The sequence below is a fragment of the Calonectris borealis genome, chromosome 18 (genome assembly GCF_964195595.1).
Source record: "Calonectris borealis chromosome 18, bCalBor7.hap1.2, whole genome shotgun sequence".
Taxonomy (NCBI): domain Eukaryota; kingdom Metazoa; phylum Chordata; class Aves; order Procellariiformes; family Procellariidae; genus Calonectris; species Calonectris borealis.
In genome coordinates, this window is record NC_134329.1 from 10,476,442 (window position 1) to 10,497,395 (window position 20,954).

General features: G+C 37.8%; 1 protein-coding gene across 1 annotated transcript; it reads left to right on the forward strand.

Annotated features, from left to right (window-relative positions):
* The first annotated feature begins 2,545 nt into the window (after nt 1–2,545).
* Nucleotides 2,546–20,552, forward strand: UPB1 (beta-ureidopropionase 1). Its single transcript, XM_075167868.1, has 10 exons — nt 2,546–2,726; nt 3,466–3,637; nt 5,171–5,258; nt 5,987–6,081; nt 7,368–7,529; nt 11,583–11,752; nt 15,181–15,262; nt 16,110–16,152; nt 17,285–17,439; nt 20,296–20,552. The coding sequence occupies exons 1-10, from the start codon at nt 2,626–2,628 to the stop codon at nt 20,377–20,379; spliced, it is 1,152 nt and encodes a 383-aa protein (XP_075023969.1). The 5' UTR covers nt 2,546–2,625; the 3' UTR covers nt 20,380–20,552.
* Nucleotides 20,553–20,954: the final 402 nt, after the last annotated feature.

The following is a 20,954-nucleotide window of genomic DNA, read 5'->3' on the forward strand; positions in this document are numbered from 1 at the left end:
GTCTTGACTTCTATATCTGACTTTCTGGACCACCCTGACTGAGGGCAATAGAGATGAAAAGCATGCACACTTCAGAACTGTTTTGTAGGAGTTTTCCCTCGTTTTAAAGAACTTTTGTTCAATAAAATAATTATTTTCCTCTAAACGAGTTATTACAGCCTGGGTTCATACCAAAAGGTTCAGCTATTTCCCAAAATAATCCAGATAATGCAGAACTAGGAAGAAGTTTAAATACAGAGGTTTGAAGAAGTCAAAACCAGAGCTGGGATCTGGATTCAAGCATCATACTTAACAGATAATTGCAATGACTAAGGTGGAACATTCAGACTTAAATCCAAGCTTTCTAATACGCTTTGTCTGGGATATGGAAGGCATCTTCCTTTATTAAGTTACTTTCCTGGTCAACATTAACATTTCGTGCTTTGAAGGTTTATTGTGTTGGCTAGAGCTATACCTTTATATACACGTAGCCCCTATGGAATAGCCTGATCTCCTTTCATCGTTATTAGTAATTCTAGGCTTGTCATTTCCTATTCACGCAGTCTGGACCTCACTGTGTTGTTGCAGGATGGTTGATACGGTGTACAGGAAATGTACTGTTTTTTCAGGTCTCAACTGTTCATGAGTATTCTTTTCAGAGGCTTCAGTTTTATTGCCATGAAGTCCATTTCCTACATGTAGTACAATTTACTAAATTACAAACAAACAAGGCACCAACAGAGAAGTCAGTGAAAGTTCACACTAAGAATAGAAGCTTGAAGAGAAAAGTTCAGTTATGTGACCTTCTTCAGGAGTTGGATACAAAATAGACCTGCTGTTTTTCCCTTTAATTTGCAGTCCAGGCAGAAAAGAACTTGAACAGTTCCCAGAGAAACCCAGGCCCTTCTGTTTGTTTCTATGAATCCTCCAGAAATGCTTTATCTGTTAGTTGACATCCTGAGTATGCTGATATGGAAATGAATTTACTTGGTCTCCTAATTTCCCTCCTGTATTGTCAGCTGATTTTCGCATCAGTCTCCTGTTCTGCAATGTTTAGGAACAAAATGTTACTAATAACGTACCTTTAAATTGGCCATTAAGGCAAATTAGGATCATCAGATGAAAAATACCATGTAAGTATCAGTCACTGCTTATTATTGCCCTTTAGAAATATGTTTGGGAAAGAACAATAATTCCTAAGAACAGGTTTTTAGGCCGTTGGACATGAACAGGGAGATGCTACAGGGAGATGAGTACAGTGCAAATACTTATGCAATGTACTAGCTATCCAGACTTCTAAAAAGTTCCTTCTGTTCAAATGATGGTTTTTTTCTTCTCCTTTGTATTCACCATTTTTTTTTATAGCATCCTATCATCCCTACTTTTAGCTTATCTTGACAATTCCCCCAAAGATTAAAGGATTTTCCCGATTGCTGTCTAAAGGAGTTAGTCTGCTCTTTAGGAGTTACTCCAAAGAGTTCCTGCTCCTAACAAAGCAGCAGAGCAGCACGTCTGCCTTGGTGCACTTGGCATACAGAGCATCGCTGCAACTTCTTGGGTTAAAAAGGGTGGATTAGAGCGAAAGAATCATATATCTCAATATGCCTTGATGAAACCAGACTATCCCTGGACACTTTCTGTTTAAAGTTAAATATTAGACACTGTCTCCCTGACATTTTTTTTTAATGTAGCCTAAAAGGCTTAATATTTAACTCAAAATACCCAACAACCGCAGATGCTAAGTGCTGAATGTTGTTACATCCTCCAGAATATACATAAAGCCGTGCTTAAACTCGGTGTGATATACTTAGACATGTGTAGCCATCCCCGGACATGGTAACTGGTTTTCTCATTCAAATGAAGCACTTATGTTCTGAATTTCAGTTGCATTTTGAAGGAAAAGGCACAGCCAATAGTTCAGTGGGAATAACTAGTTTAAACGGGGTGTCCACTTAGTAACTGCAGAAAGAAATATCCTTTATTGAGATGCACTTTTGTTTGTTCCAGATCAAGGTCTTAATTTGTTTGACCCTAACTGACATTAACTTTCATTTTGGGATGAATTCCCAATTATATTGGGCCTCAAATCCACATTGGAAGACAGAATTATTTTTTATTACTGGCTCCTGTTCAAATCCTTATTGCAACTAAAATGCGTATCTGTGAAAACCATTGCCATTTTATGACCTCTTTCCTATTTCTAAGCCTTTCTGTTGAATGGTATCATTATAAAAAGCTCCTGAAGGTGTTCTGCTTTTAGATGAGTTATTTCTGAGGCTGAGGAGTTGGCCCAGATGTGGTAATTAGCTAGGAATGGCCACATCCATGCCTCTTTAACCCTTTGGGGCATCTCAGGGTTAGCCATCAGGGCGCATATCCCAACCAGCCCTGAGACAACTAAAGGGGACCGGCCGACTGCTGCCGCCTGCACGCCCGGGGCTCTGCGCCCAAACCCCTCCCTGCCCGGCCGTCGTGGCGCAAAGCCTCCGCGGCCCTGGAGGTGAGCCGCGCCCGCCAAAACCCCTCTGAGGAGAAAGGGGCGTGTCCCGGAGGGGACCGCCCGGGGGGAAAGTTCGCGGGGGCGCGCGCGTGCTTAACGGTAAGCGCGCGCCCAACCGTCTGCCCCGCACCGCCCTGCGCCGCGCCATGGCGGGAGGCCTGGAGTCGCTGGAGTCATGCTTGGAGCAGCACATCCCACCCGAGGACCTCGCCGAGGTGAAACGCATCCTCTACGGGGGTGAGGCAAGGTGCGCTGCTAGGACGGGCTCCCCTCCTTCTCTCCCGTGAGGGAGGTCCTGTCCCATCCCGTCTCCCTCCTCCCCCTCGGTCTCCGCGATGGATGCCCAGCCCGGGAGTGAGGTGGAAGGAGTCAGTTTGAGGACGGGTGCGCAGGACACAGGGCTGGGCTGAAAGGAAAAAGAAGGGTAGGTCCTGCGGTGCTCGTAGTATTGCGGTGAGGTTAGGCTATGGCGAGATAACTGAGGTAGTTTGGAGGTAATCCAAGTTTGGGAAGCAGGGCGATAGAGAGGTCGTATGAGAAGGTGGCTGACTGGAATGAAAGACCTGAGGTTGATAGTTTTGGGGGGGGCTAGGGAGCTTGTGGCTTCGGGGTGAGGGAGCTGGAAAAGTGCGCATCTAACATGAGGAAAAATACGTTGGAGGGAAAGTGTTTATAATCTGGGGGTGGCAGATGAAAGTTTATATATATGTGCTCCTTGATTTCTGTAGCAAGGTAATCGTGTCTGGAAATCAGAACCACAGAGGAGTACACTGGGAGTTTGCTGCCATGGAGGAGAGCAGTGAGATTTGCACATGACCTGGCTACTGTCTGACTGTTCCCTCGTATGATAGTCGTGTATGGGGTCATGGGAGCTTGGGTGACTCTGCAGGGGTAGACAGTACTTGTGATCCTTTTGATCCATTGCACTCAGAGCATAAAAGGGGAACATCTCATCTTGAAATGTCTTTGTTTCCTGTTCAATCCAGAAAACTTAATTTGCCAGCTGCTGCCCTATCAGCAGCTCAGGAAGGAGATTTTGAGCTACAGGGCTATGTATTTGAAGCCGCTCCAGAGCAATTGAGAAGGCCACGTATTGTTCGAGTAGGACTGGTACAAAATAAAATTCCACTTCCCACTGACACAGCCGTGGCAGTCCAGGTACACAAACTGGGGTCTGGGCCATTTGTGTGTAACTCCTCTTCTACTGGATTGAAAATAACATGCTTCAGTTGTTGATGGTAGAAACTCCATCATGAAATGTCTGCTGATTGTCTGGCAATATAGGACCCATACAGCGTACCAAAAGGAATTCAAATGACACATTCAGTTTTGTTGCTTCTCAGAAAAATCTCTTGTGTTGTGTTTACCTAGTGAATTGACCAACCTGTTTGCAGTTTTTCCAAAGCTAAATATTTAGTCACTGGTCTTGTACATGAAAATCCTTTGCCTCTAAAATGAAACAGAAAATCGTTTACCTGAAATCAAAAGAGATGGCAACCCATGGAAACCACAGGTGCAGTTCTTGTTTTAATTGGGAAATATTCCATTATAGGAAAATTCATTAGAGTAAACACAGATTAATAAAGCTGTGTTCATTATTCTTTGTACAGCAGTAACCTAAATCTTACTACAAGGTGACCATCATCTCCTAACATTCTTGGACACAAAAGTACAGAGGTGACATATATAGGTATAGCCTCCTAAAAGTGGCTTTAAAAAAGTGAAAGAAAATACCACATTTATAAAATCTGGAGTAGTTTTTTGGTACAGTGACAGGACAGAACATTTCTGAGGTAATTTATTTTTGAAAGATTACCTGTCACAGATGCAAGTAATTAATTCAGTATATGGATCAAGGTTGTGTATTCTTTGTAGCCTCTGTTAAAAGGACTACCAGTTATGTTAATGATTTTACCTTATAAATAACTAGTTAACTATTTCTGTAAATCAATGTACAGTTGTTGAGTTCACAGGTCACTGTTGACTTGTCTTGTGTCTTTTTTTTTTTTTTTTATCGACACCTGAAAGTGTCAATACAAAGTGCTACACCTATGCTTATCTTTAAGTAGAATACTCCAGAAAAAAGTACTTTGAAACAATGTTTTTGGCCTAATTAATAAATGCTTTGATGTTTTTTATTGGTAATAATCTACTTAGCTCTTTGGACAGAGGGATTTGGAAAATAGTTTGGAGTTAATAACTTCTAGAGAGTGTCCAAGATCCACATGTGTGAGCAGGATTCGGAGATAACCAAGGAAATGGACTGTCCTTATCTCATATTTTGAGATTCTGAGTACTTGTCTTTGAATTCACGTTTACTTAACATCGTTCTGTAGGTTGTTTATGATGAGCAGCAAAGTTGTAATTATTGCTGATTCTGTTAAGATTTTTAGCTATTTGCAAGTTAGTCAGCAATGAGTTGTCATATATTTAAATGTTGTAACCATGGAATTAGAATTCCATTGGATTCCTTTCTCTATTTTCAGCATCTAAATGCTTTTAAAAATCTGCATCTAAGTCCTTCAGTGCTCAGGAATGATAACTTCTGGAGTTATTCCCCCTGAAAGCAATGGGACTAAGTATAGAACAAGATAAACTTAATGTGAACAAAACTTGTAAAATCAGGCTATTAATATATAAGTGAGTTAAAACATACAGCTTTTTTTATAGTGTGACACTTCTCGCAATCAGGTGGCTGCACTGCACAGACGAATTGAGGAGATTGTGGAAGTAGCTGCAATATGTGGGGTCAACATAGTTTGTTTCCAGGAGGCTTGGAGTGAGTATTTTCTGTGATTGCTTCTAGGTTGTCAGAGGTCAAGTTCCTTCTATTTTAACAAGTATCCTGTACTAGAAGTATGTTGTGTAAGTAAACAGCAGAGATCTTCCAAGATATAACAGTTGACTTTGCTGATTTGCTTTCCAAAGGGAAAAACAGAGAGTCTTAGTTAGCAGAACTGTATGGAAGATGTGTGTGAAGTGTGTTACATTGAAGACTGGTGTATGCTGCAACAGTGGTATTTGTAGGTGTGCTCCTTCTTCATGTCATCCTTTGTGATCCTTTCCTCATATTTATTCTTCTAAAACTTTGGGTTTTTTGTAAACAGGTATTAAAATTAAAAACTCTAATTTTAATTAAAATGGAGTCTTTGAGTCTTAATAGAAGCAAAAACCAAAATGAAGGCCCGAGTTGTGAAAACAGGTTATTCACAGAAAGTGTACACTAGTGACTGTGTATTTTGTAATTTTACCTCCGGTAATAATTCACTAAGTGCATTCTTTCTCTTCTACTTTGCTCTGTGTGGGCCCAGAAGTCCTTGCCCTTGCTAAAAATATTTTTAAATAGCTTTTGCCTTTAAACAAGGAAAACACCTGAATCATTCTTACGTGTTTAATTTTTTGTCTGTATTCATGCAAACATGAATATCTGTATTCATGCAAACAGCGTGTATTTCTTGAGTGATATGAACATTCTTGTAAATTTTGTCTTGCATTGGTGTTTTCCAGCCATGCCCTTTGCTTTTTGTACACGAGAGAAGCTTCCTTGGACTGAATTTGCTGAGTCAGCAGAGGATGGGCCAACAACAAAATTCTGTCAAGAGGTAAAAAAACAACCAAGTGCAAAAAAAACCCACGTTCAGCCTCCAACCCCAGCCCATAACTGCCATTGATTAGCACGGATTTCTTCTTTCTACCGGTCTTGTACCACTAAGAAAACTGAAATAATAAAAAATAAATTTTCACCTTGGTTGACAAATATTATGATAGTGAGTGAAGTAGAAATGGACAACAATAACTGTGCTCAATATTTATTTTTTAAACTACTTTGCATTTATAGACTGCCTTGTACCATGAAAGGCGCATGAAACTGCCCATTTTTAATTTCCATTTAAAAGGTGTTTCTTGCCTAGAACAGTTGAGCATTAAACAATGCTTGTATGAAGGTGTGAGGAGAAGAATAGCTAGCCTTTTCTGAACAGGGAACACACAAATCTTTTGCATCTCCCTGTGAAAAGATACAAAATGTAGGGAGCATTTTGTGAACCCAAGGAGACTTGTTATTGTCTGGCTCTTATTTTTCCAGAGACTGTTGATTGCAAGGGTGGCAGAGTTTATTTTTGTTTTCTGACAACTTTTTTTTAACAAGGAATTTCAATTATTTTCTTTTACAAGTGATTGAAACAACAAAACACTGTTTTGATGTCAAATTTGCCCAGATATGCACTGACCTGTTAAGCTTCTGTAGACAGCATAATATCTTTAGTCTGATCTAGGGCAAGTGTGTGTTGCTTCTTGCTATGGAATTAATGGCACTATGGAAGTTTGGAGAAATAAAAGAAAGAGAAGTGATTTGAAGGAAAAGACAATGTGTAGTAAACTGGCAGTCAGAAGTTGCTACATTTCTCACTCACACCTACGTTATTTAACACTTATAATTCATGTAACGCTATTTTACATTTCCTTTTTTTTTCTTTTTTTTTTTTAAATAACTGTTTTTAGCTAGCCGTGGTGTCTTTCATTCTGATATACCACTCGTAGTGTATCAGAATGAAAGAATGGGATGGGATATATCTCCTCCTATACCTGTGAATAGATAGATGTCGGCTTCGTAATTTGACCATTGTTGTTAGGGTGCTTTTTTTCCTGTTGATACCTTGCATTTCTAGTTGAAGGATTCAGGTGGAAAGCTCTCTGTGATGTATCCATCTTTGATGAAGAAACTGTGGCGATGTGGATATGCCAGTGTGGGTTAAGCATTAGCCCTTGATAACAGTCAGAGTAATATACCAAATGAAAACTTTTTTTAATCCTTCTTCATGAACAAAAAAAAATGAAAATAATTACTGCAGGCTTGTGTATAATAGAATAATTGTGTTCATTTGTATAGCTGGCAAAGAAATACAATATGGTTGTGGTATCTCCAATCCTGGAGCGAGATGAAATACACGGAGGAACTCTGTGGAATGCTGCAGTGGTCATTTCTAATTCTGGAGCTGTCCTTGGCAAAAGTAGGAAAAATCACATTCCGAGGGTTGGAGATTTCAATGAGGTAAGATGCAGTATTGTGATTATCAAGCTAGTTTTACTTTGCAGCTCTTGTTTGTGTCAGCATGTGTTGTATCAGAGTCATATTGGTAGGAAATGTAATGTATTTCTAGAAAATGTGGTTCATTAGGTGTCAAATCAGTTTTTCTCAGGTGAAATTATAGTAAGCTAATTTATCAAGAATAGAGAGTGATGACTCTTAAAGGACAAATAACATTGAATCTTTGTCAGGTACTCTTCCTTGGCTTGATGGAAACTACAAAAGTATTAAAGATCTTTAAAACAAAATTCCCTAAGTCACAGCTTTGTTATGTTAGTTGTGTATGATTGGCTCAGATGGTTTTTGCATGTGTGCATGTTGAACTTATTTTAATTTGGAAGGCAATCGTTTCAGGGTTCATGTGTGAGCATTATTTATGGTCTTGATCTCTGTTTCTCTGTGAGCTTGTCTTGGAAATGGCAGTTCTTTTGCTTATCTTTCTTTGAGCAGAATCCCTTAATTCATAACATTTTTGATTGAATAGCTGGTTTACGGCATCTTCTGTTTACCAATCACATTACTTCCACTGAAGCTCCCAGCAGTTTTCAGGCCGTCCTCCAGAATCAGCTTCAGAAACTGAACTGGTAGTAAAGGCAATGTGAGAAGAAAACTGATAGATCTGAAATGTGTTTATCCATCCATAGAATTATCACAAGCAGAAAGATCAGGATTAAAAATTAACCAAAGTCTAAAAATACATTGTCTTATCTAACTAAATCTCTCCTTGTCAGCTAAAGTGAGTAGTTAACAGAGGCATTTCTTCTAAGCACTGGGGGCTGCTATATAGCTGCAGCTGCTTTTGTTCCCTGTCCAAATGCTCCAGTCACTAAACTGAGGCTTCAGAATCCAAACTGCTTTTTTATTAATTTTAAAAGGGGTTTTTTATGTCTTGAAACTTCGTATTCAAAGACCTCTGGAAGTTTTGACCTGGGCTCCCAGACCTGATCAGACTGGTTTGTGTTTCTTCAGAGGAGGCTGTTAATAGGTCTCTACACAATGGATTTCTGGGACAGGCCGGTCAGTCACCAGTGTTGGCTTCTATCTTTAACAATTATTTTGATATTTAATATTATTCTATCAGATCTGTCTTTTAGCTAGCAAAACAGTAACTAACAAACACATATAAAATATAAGCACTAATAAAAATGAATGTTGGTTACTTTCCACATTCTTGATTTGTTCCCTGTGTAATCAAACAAAAGATAAATTCCTGTTGCTTGTGCTAAAATATGATGTCTTTCAGTTTTCCAGACTGTTTCCAGACTGTTCTCCACTGTTTTGTGGAGCATCAACAGATTGCAAGAAACTTCTTGTTTCCAGCTGAAACTGTAATGAAAGGCACCTAAAAAAAGAAAATATTTTTACTTTTCCATGTGAAGTATAAATAGAATTTCATTAAGAGTTTTGCATAATTCCTAAACGGAGTTAGTTCTTATAATCCTAAATGCCAGAATTACCACAAAACAATCTAGTATACCTGCAAGATATAAATATAATGATTTGACATTTCTTGTTGTATCTACCTCATTGTAGAGACTACTACATTGCAAGTAGTGTTTACCCAAAACAGCGTTGTCTTTTTAGCTAGTTTTGATTAAGTCCATCCTTCTGAGCTGAGCAATTTCGATACAGGAACTTTAGAAACCACAAAGACTAGAGGGAAGGATTATGCTCATCTCTTGTTACTTTAATGATGTTTTCTTTATCAACGAAGTTAACCCCCAATGAAGGGTTGAATTTGAAATTATTTTTTGTGGATTGTCTCTGTAGAGCAGATATGGAAAGGAGCCTTGTTAAAATCACCCTTGTTGAATCAGTGAGAACCAAATGGAAAGGGGAAAGATACTGGTCTGTAACCTATTCAGCCATGTGTGGGAGGGCATATAAATAAACAAAAATCAATCCTTCTTGAGACATCACAGTTTGTTGCTGTGGAGTTGATTGTGACCTCTGGTGAGAAATAAAGAAATAAGAACTGATGAATTCCGTGAAGCAACAGCATTTTTGTTTTTCTTCTCCTATTGTAATAAAATAAAATTGAGAATAGAAGAAAATATGGAAATATATTCAATTAGCGGAATTGTTTTGAAAAAGGATTGTGTGAGTGCCCACCACGTGGTGTGTTCTCTACAAACATGAAAGGAGATAAAATCAGTGCCCAAGGGACTGTGCAAATTCATGAGACCTGATAATAAATAAGAAACATGAGATGTCGCATTTACTGGGCATACTGAACCTCTAGTCCTTCTTGGTTTCAGAAGATGATCCCCCTGTATCTATTCATGCCATTCTCCTACACTTAGATGAGGCCCAAGTTTGTTCCTCAGCTGTAACTGTGCTTGCTTTAGACCTGATGTGGTATTGCTTCCTTCAAAACCAATGGCAGTGCTTGTTACAATGGACAGATAGTTTCAATAAAAAGGGAATTGTTTTATAACACACCTTTCTTATATGATAAGAGGCACGCCCCATTGGGTCAGGCTGGTGGATTACGTACCTTGCTTTTCTATCTCCGAGATCATCACAAAAAGGTACTATTAGGAATAAGTGTTGCCACTCCGCAACTTTTGTTGCAGATCCCTCGGTATCCACCATCATTGTATTAGGGATGTTGGGTGGCATGTTCGTGTCTATTTCGTTTCTTATCTCTGGTTCTTTTGTCAATGACTTTGTCTAATCCCTTCTGAACCTGGTGATAATACCTGCTTTTACAAAGAAACAGATTTCAGAAGTGCACTGCCTGCTGCATGGAAAAAAAAGTTACTTTGGTTGAAAACAGGTACAAGAGTAATTTCAGTCAATACCCACTACTGCTGGTTTGGGATTTTTGTATTCATCTTATCCACTGCCTTTGTGATTTTGTAAATCTCATTCATAATATCACCCTCAGCCTTCTATCTGCAGATTGAAGAGCCTTATTAGTTGCTCATCACAAAGGAGCTGCCCCATCCCCTTCATCGTTTCACTTCCCTTTGCTTATTCCATCTCTAGTATATCCTCATTGAGATGCAGATACTAGAATTGCCCAGACTATTCAAGCCATAAACCAGCAAAATGATGTTTTCTGTTACATTTCAATACCCTTCCTGTTGATATCTGAGATTTTCTTGGGTTTTTGACTATCACTGAGCACTAAGCAGGCAACTGTCAGTGACGCCACACATACCCTTTTCTTGTACCTGGGAAGAACAATTTCTGTACATTTCATTTAGAATACCTCTGTGAATGTTTGTCTCTCTTGATAGCTATTAACAGTGCCCTGTCCTTCTCTTCACTAGTGCCTTTTACTGGAACCAGTACATTTCTAACTGTTTAGAAATGTTTGATGTGATAAGGTGAAATTTTCTGGCATATGGTAAATGGGATCTTTTAAGCCAACAGCTGGTTCCAGTTTCTTTAAGGAGTGTTCTCTAGATTTATCCTGTGATTTTCCTGATGGTAGTTTCAAGCCTTCTGTTTGTTTAAAGCAATAGGCATATAGGAAATTTAAATAACCAATCTTAGCTATACGCTGATATTTCCTTATAGCATTCATAAAATTACTGCATGTCATTACATAATAGGTGAATATAAATGAATTGCATGTTCTTTAAACAGTGTTCATCGTCTCTCCCTTTAATCAGAATCAAAGGATCGTGATGACTTAGGAAAATTTTCTTACATAGTGAAAGTATTAAGAGAGGTGCCTTAAGTTTGGCAATTTGTGGATCTCTCCTAAGCTTCTGTAGAAGTTTCTGGCATTAACATAAGTGTTTATGTCAAAGTCAGACAGTGCTTAGGTGTAGTATGAGTGAAGGGAAACAGAAAGGGGCTTGAATTTGATCTCGGCAGCCTGAGAGCCACTTTTTGCTATATACCCATTACAGTGCAGCTATGTACTAAATGAAAGGTGTTATCCTTGCACATGGTCTAATGACTTGAAGCAGGTAATTAGAAATTGGGAAGTGTCAAAGCAATGGTAGAAGTATTTCTTTTCACTTTTTAAAGAAGTCTGCATTTGTGGGTTTTTGTTTGTAGTCTACTTACTATATGGAAGGAAATACAGGACACCCAGTGTTTCAGACACAGTTTGGAACAATTGCTGTGAATATCTGCTATGGGCGCCATCATCCTCTGAACTGGCTCATGTTTAGTATGAATGGAGCAGAGATCATCTTTAACCCTTCAGCCACTATTGGAACACTCAGGTAAAATACAAACTGATTTAGGCTGTTGCATGCTTTCTGGGTTAACTGAACCTCTGAGCCCCTCACTGGGGCCTCAGGGGCACCTTGCTGAGGTCTGGAACGTGAGGTATCACCTCCTTGTTTTGCCTTTACAAAGGAATTTGCATTCTTCTCCATCTGGAGTTTTGGGCTACCAGTCTGCTCATAGTCACTAATTCTCTTCCAGAACTTTAGTTGTACATCTGCAGGTCTTTTGTCTCTGAGACAGAGTTAACCAGCATCCAGGTAGTGTTCTGAAAACTGATGAGAGTTTATTTAGATTATCTATGTAATATTTTTGGTTTATGATAGGCAGTAGTAATTTACATTCAGGCTTAGCTTGCCAGTTTGCATCGTCCACCTAGGAGCCAATAAGTATGCTATCAAATTGCAGTTTTCAGAGCGAAGCTGAGAAACCCTTTTCTCAGAAACTTTTTTTTTTAAACTGTTGGCAATTTTGTGATTATCAGGCCTCTTGAACCAGACTGAACCAGTGTGAACTGTTTCCCTTGAGATTAATCTTCTGCATATTGACATTAAATTGCATCCTACTGACTTGACTTCCTAAAAGAAAAAAGAAAACCAGCTCAGTGAGCTAAGAAAACACACTTCTTAGCTAGCCCATAATGATTAAATGTAATCCACAAATTAATTTTCTTTGCATTATCAGCATCAGTCACGTTTCAATATAATAACCTTTGAATGTGCCATGCTTCTAAAGCATTGTCTGACACAGGCTGTGTATTGCTTGGGATGCTATAGTGTGGTGCAAAATAACTGCATTTCTTTGAGGCCAGTGGGGGGGCTTGCTTTAGGTAGTAACCTTGTAGAAATGGTTTCAGTGGTTCTTTATACCACTCTTCTTGACAAAATCACCATGCCTTCCTTTCATTCTCATTGTATTCTGTTCTTTGCTGTACTACTCAATACTTTCAAATTCCAAATTGGACTATTTGTAAATTGAGGTGTGGGATTCCAGAATGTGTCTACACATCAGCTTAACATGTGAGAGAACAACTGTCTTTTTGGTTTTTTCTTTTTTTTTTTTCCTGATAACAGTAGGCTCTGAAAAGTAATTTAGTATTGTATAATGTTTACATAGATATGACTGAGGAAATGATGGTAGTTTATGCTTAATTATAAATATTAATATTTTTAACCCTTTTCAGCTTAAGTGGCTAGCTTTGTATGGTGCCGAGGGGGAGGTCTGGCTTTGTAGAGCTCTTTGGAACAAAAACATTTCCTTTGTGAGTTAAAAAACCATATTTTGCACTAGCTGAATTGTCTTTGAGTTTCCAGCTCCAAAGATAAGTTTTAGGAAGCTAACAGGAGCATATTTCATTGTTACTGATGATATTGTAATACAAGTATAATATCCAGTAGCAAACGAAAAAAGAAGACATACTGATCTCTTATAATACTAAAAATTCTTTCTCATTTCTCTTCTCTCTCTCCCTTCAGCTGGGCTTGTGAGCGTGGACTAATTGCAGAATACTTTCATTTTTATTTCTTTAAACCTAGAGGAAGAAATTTTCCATGGTCAGTTTTGTAAACCTTAATGTATGAAATGTTCAGGCAATATAGACTTGCTAACTGGGTATACAAGGTGATAGAAGAGTTGGAAATTTAAGAGGAATATCTTTTTTAGCATTTTCCATTTCTTCAGGATTCACACAATCCCCTCTCTTTACCTGTTTAATGTAAATTTGAAGTTTTTCTGTCTCTAACAAGGTCCAAGAATATTCATCCAATTTTTTTTGCTGACTAGCTAGAAAATTCTGAGGACATTGAGCATTCATAATAGGGTAGAAATGGTGAAAGACAGATTAGAGGCATAAAATTTTCATACCCACAGCAGAGAACCATGTATTTACAAACCTGGAGAGTAGAACTGTAGGTTAGATGCAGTATTCTGTCATTCAAACTGCCTGTAATAGTTTTTGGTATAAAAGATAATTTAGGTTGAGTAATATTGGAAACTGTCCTTTGAAAAGAGTTGAATGAATACACAATGCTTTTGGGGCATTTATGTCACTACTAGAATAATATTTGTGATGTCTGTCCACTTATAGTCCATTAACAGGAGAGCAAACAGAAGTAACCCTGTTGTCACACAGCACTTCATTGGTACTCTGGGTGCTTCAGGCTCTCCTAATTATTGGCTTTCACTTGATTGTTTTTAAGTATATAATTTTTATTGAAGGAAGAGGACTCTTGAGGCCCATGTAAAAACTGTCTCTGGGGTCGCTTCTTGGCTATAGCCTTTTTTTCCTGTCTCTTCTGTGAAATTGTAATTTGCTGGAGCTTTTCAATAAAATCCCTTTTTCTCTGGAAGGGCTGGCTGCCAGACTCTAAGCAATTGAGAAAAGAGGCAATAAACCAAGTCCTTTCCATCAGTCCAATGAACATCTCTTAAGATTCTTGAGTCTGACTGGGAGATTAATGAGTCAGATGCTTGCAACCTTGTCTTGGTACTCAGAATCTGGCAGGTACATGCTGTCACAGGAGTGTACAAATTGTATCACCTTTGTTTTGGAGCTCTGAGTGCTTCCAGACCTCCTATTAACTAGCCTGATCCCTGTGTATCAAACTATTTAATAAAAAGAAGACTATTTCAGTTTTAAACATCAGTCAGAATTGAAATCTCCTTTGGAAAAGAAGTAGAGGCTTGTAAAAGAGAAGGAATTTTTTATTCCTCATTTCTCAGTTCTTGATTTTATGTAAATTTAGTGAGTGGTTTAATAGATAATTACTGAGAACTTATGAGGATGCTTTTAAACATGCTTTCTTTTTCCATCAACCCACCAAGGGAAAATGACTTGCTGGAAAATGCTATGAAAACTGTGGTTGAAATAACAGAAGTAGGAAGTTTTGGTGGAAATGGATTTTTCTTTTCCTTTCATTTTTTAATTATCCCCATAATTTTTTTTTTTTTTGATTCACTGCTGCAAAAGCCTCTCCTGGACCATTTTGGGAAAAAAGGAGGCAACTTGTATGAATCTCTTACAGCTTTGCTACAGAATGATGTTTGGTATATTGAAAGTTAATGGAATGTGAAAGCACATGTGTAAATCCTTTGCGTAATTTGGAGAGTAAAACATTTTTAACTTTAATTGCTTTGAAAATCTTGAGATGTGTTAATTTTTTTCTTTTTTTTTTTTTTTTTGCCATGACAAAGCCATATTTACCAGGTTATCAGATAGAATTGTTTATTCCTATATTTGAGCAGAAAATAATTATAGTGCTTGGCTGTGTCTGTGGGGAGATTTAGATTGTAAGAGCAAGATCAGTCTTAGCAGCTAACTTTGGCTTCTTTGACAGAAAATGTACGGTGTGAGACAGTCATAATCTAAATTTAGTTCTGAAGTAGACAGGTAGTAAATACCTGCCTCCTCTTTTGTGTATTGCAGCGAGTCACTGTGGCCAATTGAAGCAAGAAATGCTGCCATAGCTAATCACTGCTTTACATGTCCCATCAACAGGGTAGGAACGGTATGTATCTTCACTTTGTTATTTCATTTCATAATTTAGGTATTGTAGCATGAATTAATTCAAGGTAATGAACTGAATAGCACTAGAATGCATAGATTCCTCTGTTGTAGAACTACTGTATTAGTGTTTATAATGTGATTTGAAGATGGACAGTGATAAAGAGATTGAGAGCTGCCTTGTTGCTGGCAACCTACTTTTTGGTTGCAGCTGCTTCCTGTTCTTGAATTGCTCTCTTTGTAATAGGCACCTGCCCTTTTGCCAATTCTTCTAGTTTCTATGGTGAAATCAGTGTTCTTTTAGCCAAAATGACCAAAAATGAAATATGTCGTCAAGTCAGTGGTACACAACTGGTTGCTATTGTACAGATACTACGTCTTTGGACACTGAAATTCTATAATGAAAATTAATACTGCACACAATAGGTAATTCTTGCTTTCAGATTAGTCCAAATACTCTACATGTGTGTTATTTTATAAGGGTCCCTGCAAAAATGCAGACTTGTTCTTGCCGTTAAGTGAATACCTTTGCCTTCTTTTGTGATCCACAAAGATGTGTTTGGTTAAATGTCTCCTCTTTTGCCTCTCCTTTAGACTTGTGAAACTGATACGAGACTTGTTCCCCAAAGTGTATGAACAACAGGCAGTGGTACAAAAAGATCTTGTTTTCTAGCCTATCCGTCATAGAAACTAGGCCCCTCTGATGACTCCCTTTAGACAGTGCTGATAGTATGCCAGAAAAAATCTTAGTAGATTTATATAAACTTCCATACTAAATATGATAGACTAGCAAGGATTTCTTGAATGAAATGGAATTATACTGCCACCTATGGATTCCTCTTATTTCACAGGAATACTACAAAAATGCCTTTACTTCTGGAGATGGTGGAAAAGGTATGTTCAGAAATCACATTCTGTGGTTGCTAATAATTGTTAACTAGAAAGTCTGAAGAAACAATAGCTCTCCTGCAAGTGTCTATCCCATGGTAGCTAGTGACTGCCTTACTTAAGACTGCTGTTTTGTAAGCTGGAGAGAAGCAGCATTTCCTATTAAAGGTGGTGGTACCGTCGTATGTGGTCACCAGAAGTTCATACCTAAGGTTTCTATATACTTTCAGAGAAGTAACAGTTTTGGAGTCAATGCAGTATTGTAGGATTGGAAGAGAGAAATCCCACAAATTAGCCTGTGTTGTCAGTGCATGAATGACATTTTATTTGTAGTTTTTAAGATTATTAACAGTAATAGCCCTAGCCTGAATCCCTAGCCAAGCCATTTTGCCCTGTTTCACAGATTTGCTGAAAGTTAAAGAAGAGAATGCTCAAAGAAGAACATTCTCAAAGAGCATGAGATTTGCTTGTATGTACTTTGCTTGTTTGTTGAAACACTATAATTTGTCCTGTGACAACCATGACAGCTTCTGGGTTAATCTGGAGCGGGCCTGAGCCTTTTTTTTTAGCTAGTTTTGGAACTAAGTGTTTGTAGCAGCTGTATCAAAAAGGTCAGTGGTATCCATCGCTTAGTAGTACAACAGATATGGCTGATTTTTGGCACAACTCAGAGTTGTGCAGTATGAAGAAAGATTTTTTTTCCGTGCCTCAAATACCAGTGTTTTCACGTCTGACTTTGTATTAAAATTGAATGGGTGCATCTCTGTCAGCTGTTTTGGAAATGTATGATTTGACAATGAGGATTCATTTCAATTCTAAATAAAAAACAATGAAAGCAAAGCCTTTGCTTTAGTTCAGAGACTGTATAATGGGAAAGCATAACAATGCATTATTTAAAAGGCAATGCAGTGAATTTTTTTCCTGTTAATTCAATATATGTGAAAGCTGTACCGTACATGAAAGTAACTACTGGTCAAAACTTAGGATCGTGCTGTGATTCTTCAGGAGGGTATCTTGCTTTTAAAGCACAGTGAGTGAGCAACCACAAGAAATTGAGTCAGGTTTTATGGGATGTTGCATGTTAAGTTGTATACTTATTTGCAGATGGCATTACATGCTTTTTAAAAAATTCTTTAAGCACACCATGACTTGGGCCATTTTTATGGCTCAAGTTACGTAGCTGCACCAGATGGCAGTAGGACCCCAGGACTCTCTCGCACTCAGGATGGACTTCTGGTGGTAGAGATGGATCTAAATCTTTGCAGGCAAGTCAGTGACAAATGGAATTTTAAGGTAAGCCTTATAAAGAAACTTACATATGATATTAGAACAAAAAAGCTTTCATAATTATCATATAGTCTTATAATAGTTAAAAGGCAGCTTTTTTTTTTTTTCTTAACACTCCAAAGCTTAAATTGTTGAACTAATTTAACAGGATGTTCTGGAGGCCAAAGGCATAAATGGATTCAGAAAAGGAATAGCCAAATTCAGGGAAACTAGACCAATAGCTTTTAAATGAAAAACTTAGCCTTTGGTCCTTAAGTGCGGATTGCAAGGAGCGCCGAGGATGACTAGGGGAAGTGTGTGCGGTTTCCTTATGCAAGGTAGGCATTTGCCACTGAGCTGAGATGGGCCTTTGATCTGGCCTAATATGGTAGTTCTTTATATTCTTACAGGCCTTACTTGTCAGTTTTGGTGAAATTTAGTGAAAACTCAAAAACATAAGAATATTTAAGCTTCTGAGAACTTTCTGTGTGCAGACTTCTTGCAGTGTTAACTCCCTGAATTTGTGGACATGTTGAAGCCATAGAGAAAGAACTGTGTACATTCATCTCTGAAGCATCCTAACACACTTTTGAATTAATCTAAATCAGACTAAGACAACTACAAGCCTCTCCACGTGGCTTTAGCAAACTTACTTATTACTATTTTTTTTTTTTTTTGCATTCTGAGATAAAGCTTGTTTGGATCATCTGTCCTGAGGGTGTAATTTGATTTAATTTGTCCAGCAGCAGTGCTGGTTTAAGAAATTGCCACCTCAGCACTGCAGTTTGCTAACCCTTCAGTTGTATCAGTACAAGCTATGTGGGGTGCTATATTGTATACTGGCTTAGTGGAGCGACGAGATCTCTCTATTTTTTTTTTTTTTAAAACAAACCAACCATGCTCTAGTTTCTTCTTTTAATCTGATAAGTTTACGGCAGGCCCCACAAATATTCTGTTGGAACAACAAAGGAGGCGAGCAAAAGGAGAAAAGAGACGGCAACTTCTTAAATAAGCTTTGTTGATGAAGAAAACATCTTGTTTGCTTCTGTGGAAACAGGTCTTTCGTTCTAGTCCTCAGTACTGCTAAAGACTAGAATTTTTTCCTGTCACTCATAAGATCAGCATGATTTGAATCCTAACAGAGTAGTCCAGAACTCCTGGCTAGCAACCATCACAATATATGTAGGTTCTTCAGTGATAATATAGTACTTAAAATCAGTAATCATTTGCAAGGAGTGTCGATTTTTGCACATAATGTTACTGCAAGCATTTATTTAAACCAAGAGCTGGTTTATTTGGAACCACCTTGTGCATTACAATATAGTGCAATGTATGACGTGTTTTGATTTCAATTTGATGTAAAAATACAAATTTTCTGTGGATTAGAAATGCTGAATAAACTTTTAAATTAAAACAGTCATTTCTTAGCTAGAGCTGAATTTGTTTGGTAATGCTGCCAAACCATATATAGGGACTAAAGACAAAAAGTAATTTCAAGTCGTCTTCTGGACAGAATTGCATTTCTTATTTTACAGGTGCGTGTGGTAGATATATGGTTGTTGACATAGTGGAAATAAATTGCGCTGAGAGATTCCCAGGTTTTTAAAAGTGAGGCAGGCATATAGTTTTGCTTTGCCACCAAAATCTGAGGCCTTTATTGCAGAGTAGAGTTTTAGTGTGTCAGGAAGCACATGGAGCATTGCTTATAACAGCTTAGTGGGGGTATCTGAACAAAAGCAATTGTATTGATTAGGAAAAACAAACGGTAAAAGCTAAACACTGACCTTTAGCTGTTTTGTGTAGAATTGCTTATTTTTTGTTGTCTTCAAGTCTTGTGCTTTCAGCACCTTAGTTTTATGTTGATGGTGTGGATTGCTGTTGTTGGTCTTTTGGCACAATAAGGCACAGCTGTGGCTTTTGTTTATATGACAGGAGATACCAATTTCCTTTTCCTCTCATTTGTGGCCAAGACAGAGGTAGTTCTTGATATGAGGGGAATGAGGAAGTATGAAGTCATCGTTTATCCACCACAGAAAACCTTTGATAGCAAGTAGGAACCTATTTAACCTGCTCTAGTATCTGTAATTTGCATTCAATGATGCCTGAAAGGGGTGTTAAGTAGAATATCTTTGCTAAACTTACAGCAGCAAAATAGTTAAACAAATTGTCCTCATTAGACTCTGAAAAGAAGGAAGTAGTACACCCCTCTCAGAGCCAATGTTGTAGACTGTGTACTTCAGAAGAGGAGAGTGCACTATGTAAAGTGCTATATTTCAGCCTCCTAGCTTACTGTATCACTCAAAGCAATGATAATATTTTGTATTATAAATGGATAAAGAAGAGTAATCCAATATCATCAGTGGCACATCTGCAGAATTATTGCTGGCAGCAGGATTCATCAGTTGTCAAGGACATAATATGAAGGCGTAATTACAGATACACTCCTTTGCCTTCATTGACGTAACTTACTTAAAAGATAATATTGTTGATGTGTAAGAAAGTAAGTCCACCTTTCACATTCAACCTTCAGCTATCCAGGATAACCAAAATAGCCTTGAGTAATTAGTCAGCAGATATGATTGTCAATGGAGGAGAGCTGCAAAGCAGAAAGGTGTTAATTTTAAAGTTTGAGAGTGGAAAAACACTTCTGCTCTTTTTTGGGTAGAAGTATAGTTTTAGGCAATACAGTGCAAGTTCTTTTATAAAAGTATATTAGTTTGTGCTAAGGCACTGGAGGTCTTGCATTTTGAGTGAATTACGATTTTACTGGTTGGGGCAATTAAATAATATGTCATCATAAAAAAATGGTGGATGTAAATATTTTCTACTGAATTACTTCCATAGCTCACTAGAAGAACTGAAGCTTTGATTTTTCTTTTCCAGATGACTGGTAGATATGAAATGTATGCAGACAAGCTCACTGAAGCAGTCCAGCCTTATTTTATACCCAATATAATTAAAGAGTAAGAGAGAGCATCTTATTACAATCAAAGGTTTCGTAACAAATTAAAAGGTACTGTTGGATGATAGCTTTGCTGTGGATCACAAGTTGTTATTTTAATGTTGTCATTTTAATTTTCTGTAACCAACTTTTAAATAATACGATTCAAAACTGTGTTAAGTAAAATAATTGAAAAATGGCTGCTTGGGTTGGTTTTTTTTGTCATTTACACTAATGAGTCCAAACTTCTTTTCCTTACTAGAAATATATCCAGTAGGAATACATTGATATAAAACGATGATGAAATTTATTCAGTAGTGTGTACTGTGTTGTAGTTTGATAGAGATGAGTTCAGAGGACATAAGAATTTTTACATAAGCTTTGCCTTGTGTGTCTATTTACTTCTGCTTTCCAGTTTTTACCCTCTACCTAAATGCATAATTTAGGGAGAAAGGAGGCATAAATTGTTTTCATCTGTTTTTTTTTTTAAATTATGAACTGTTTGATGCAGTTCTGTTAGAGCAAGTAACGTCCCAGACATGTCCTAGTTGTTTGATGATCTGTGGGTGCTGTAAAGCAAGACCACTTTGTTTCTTCCTAT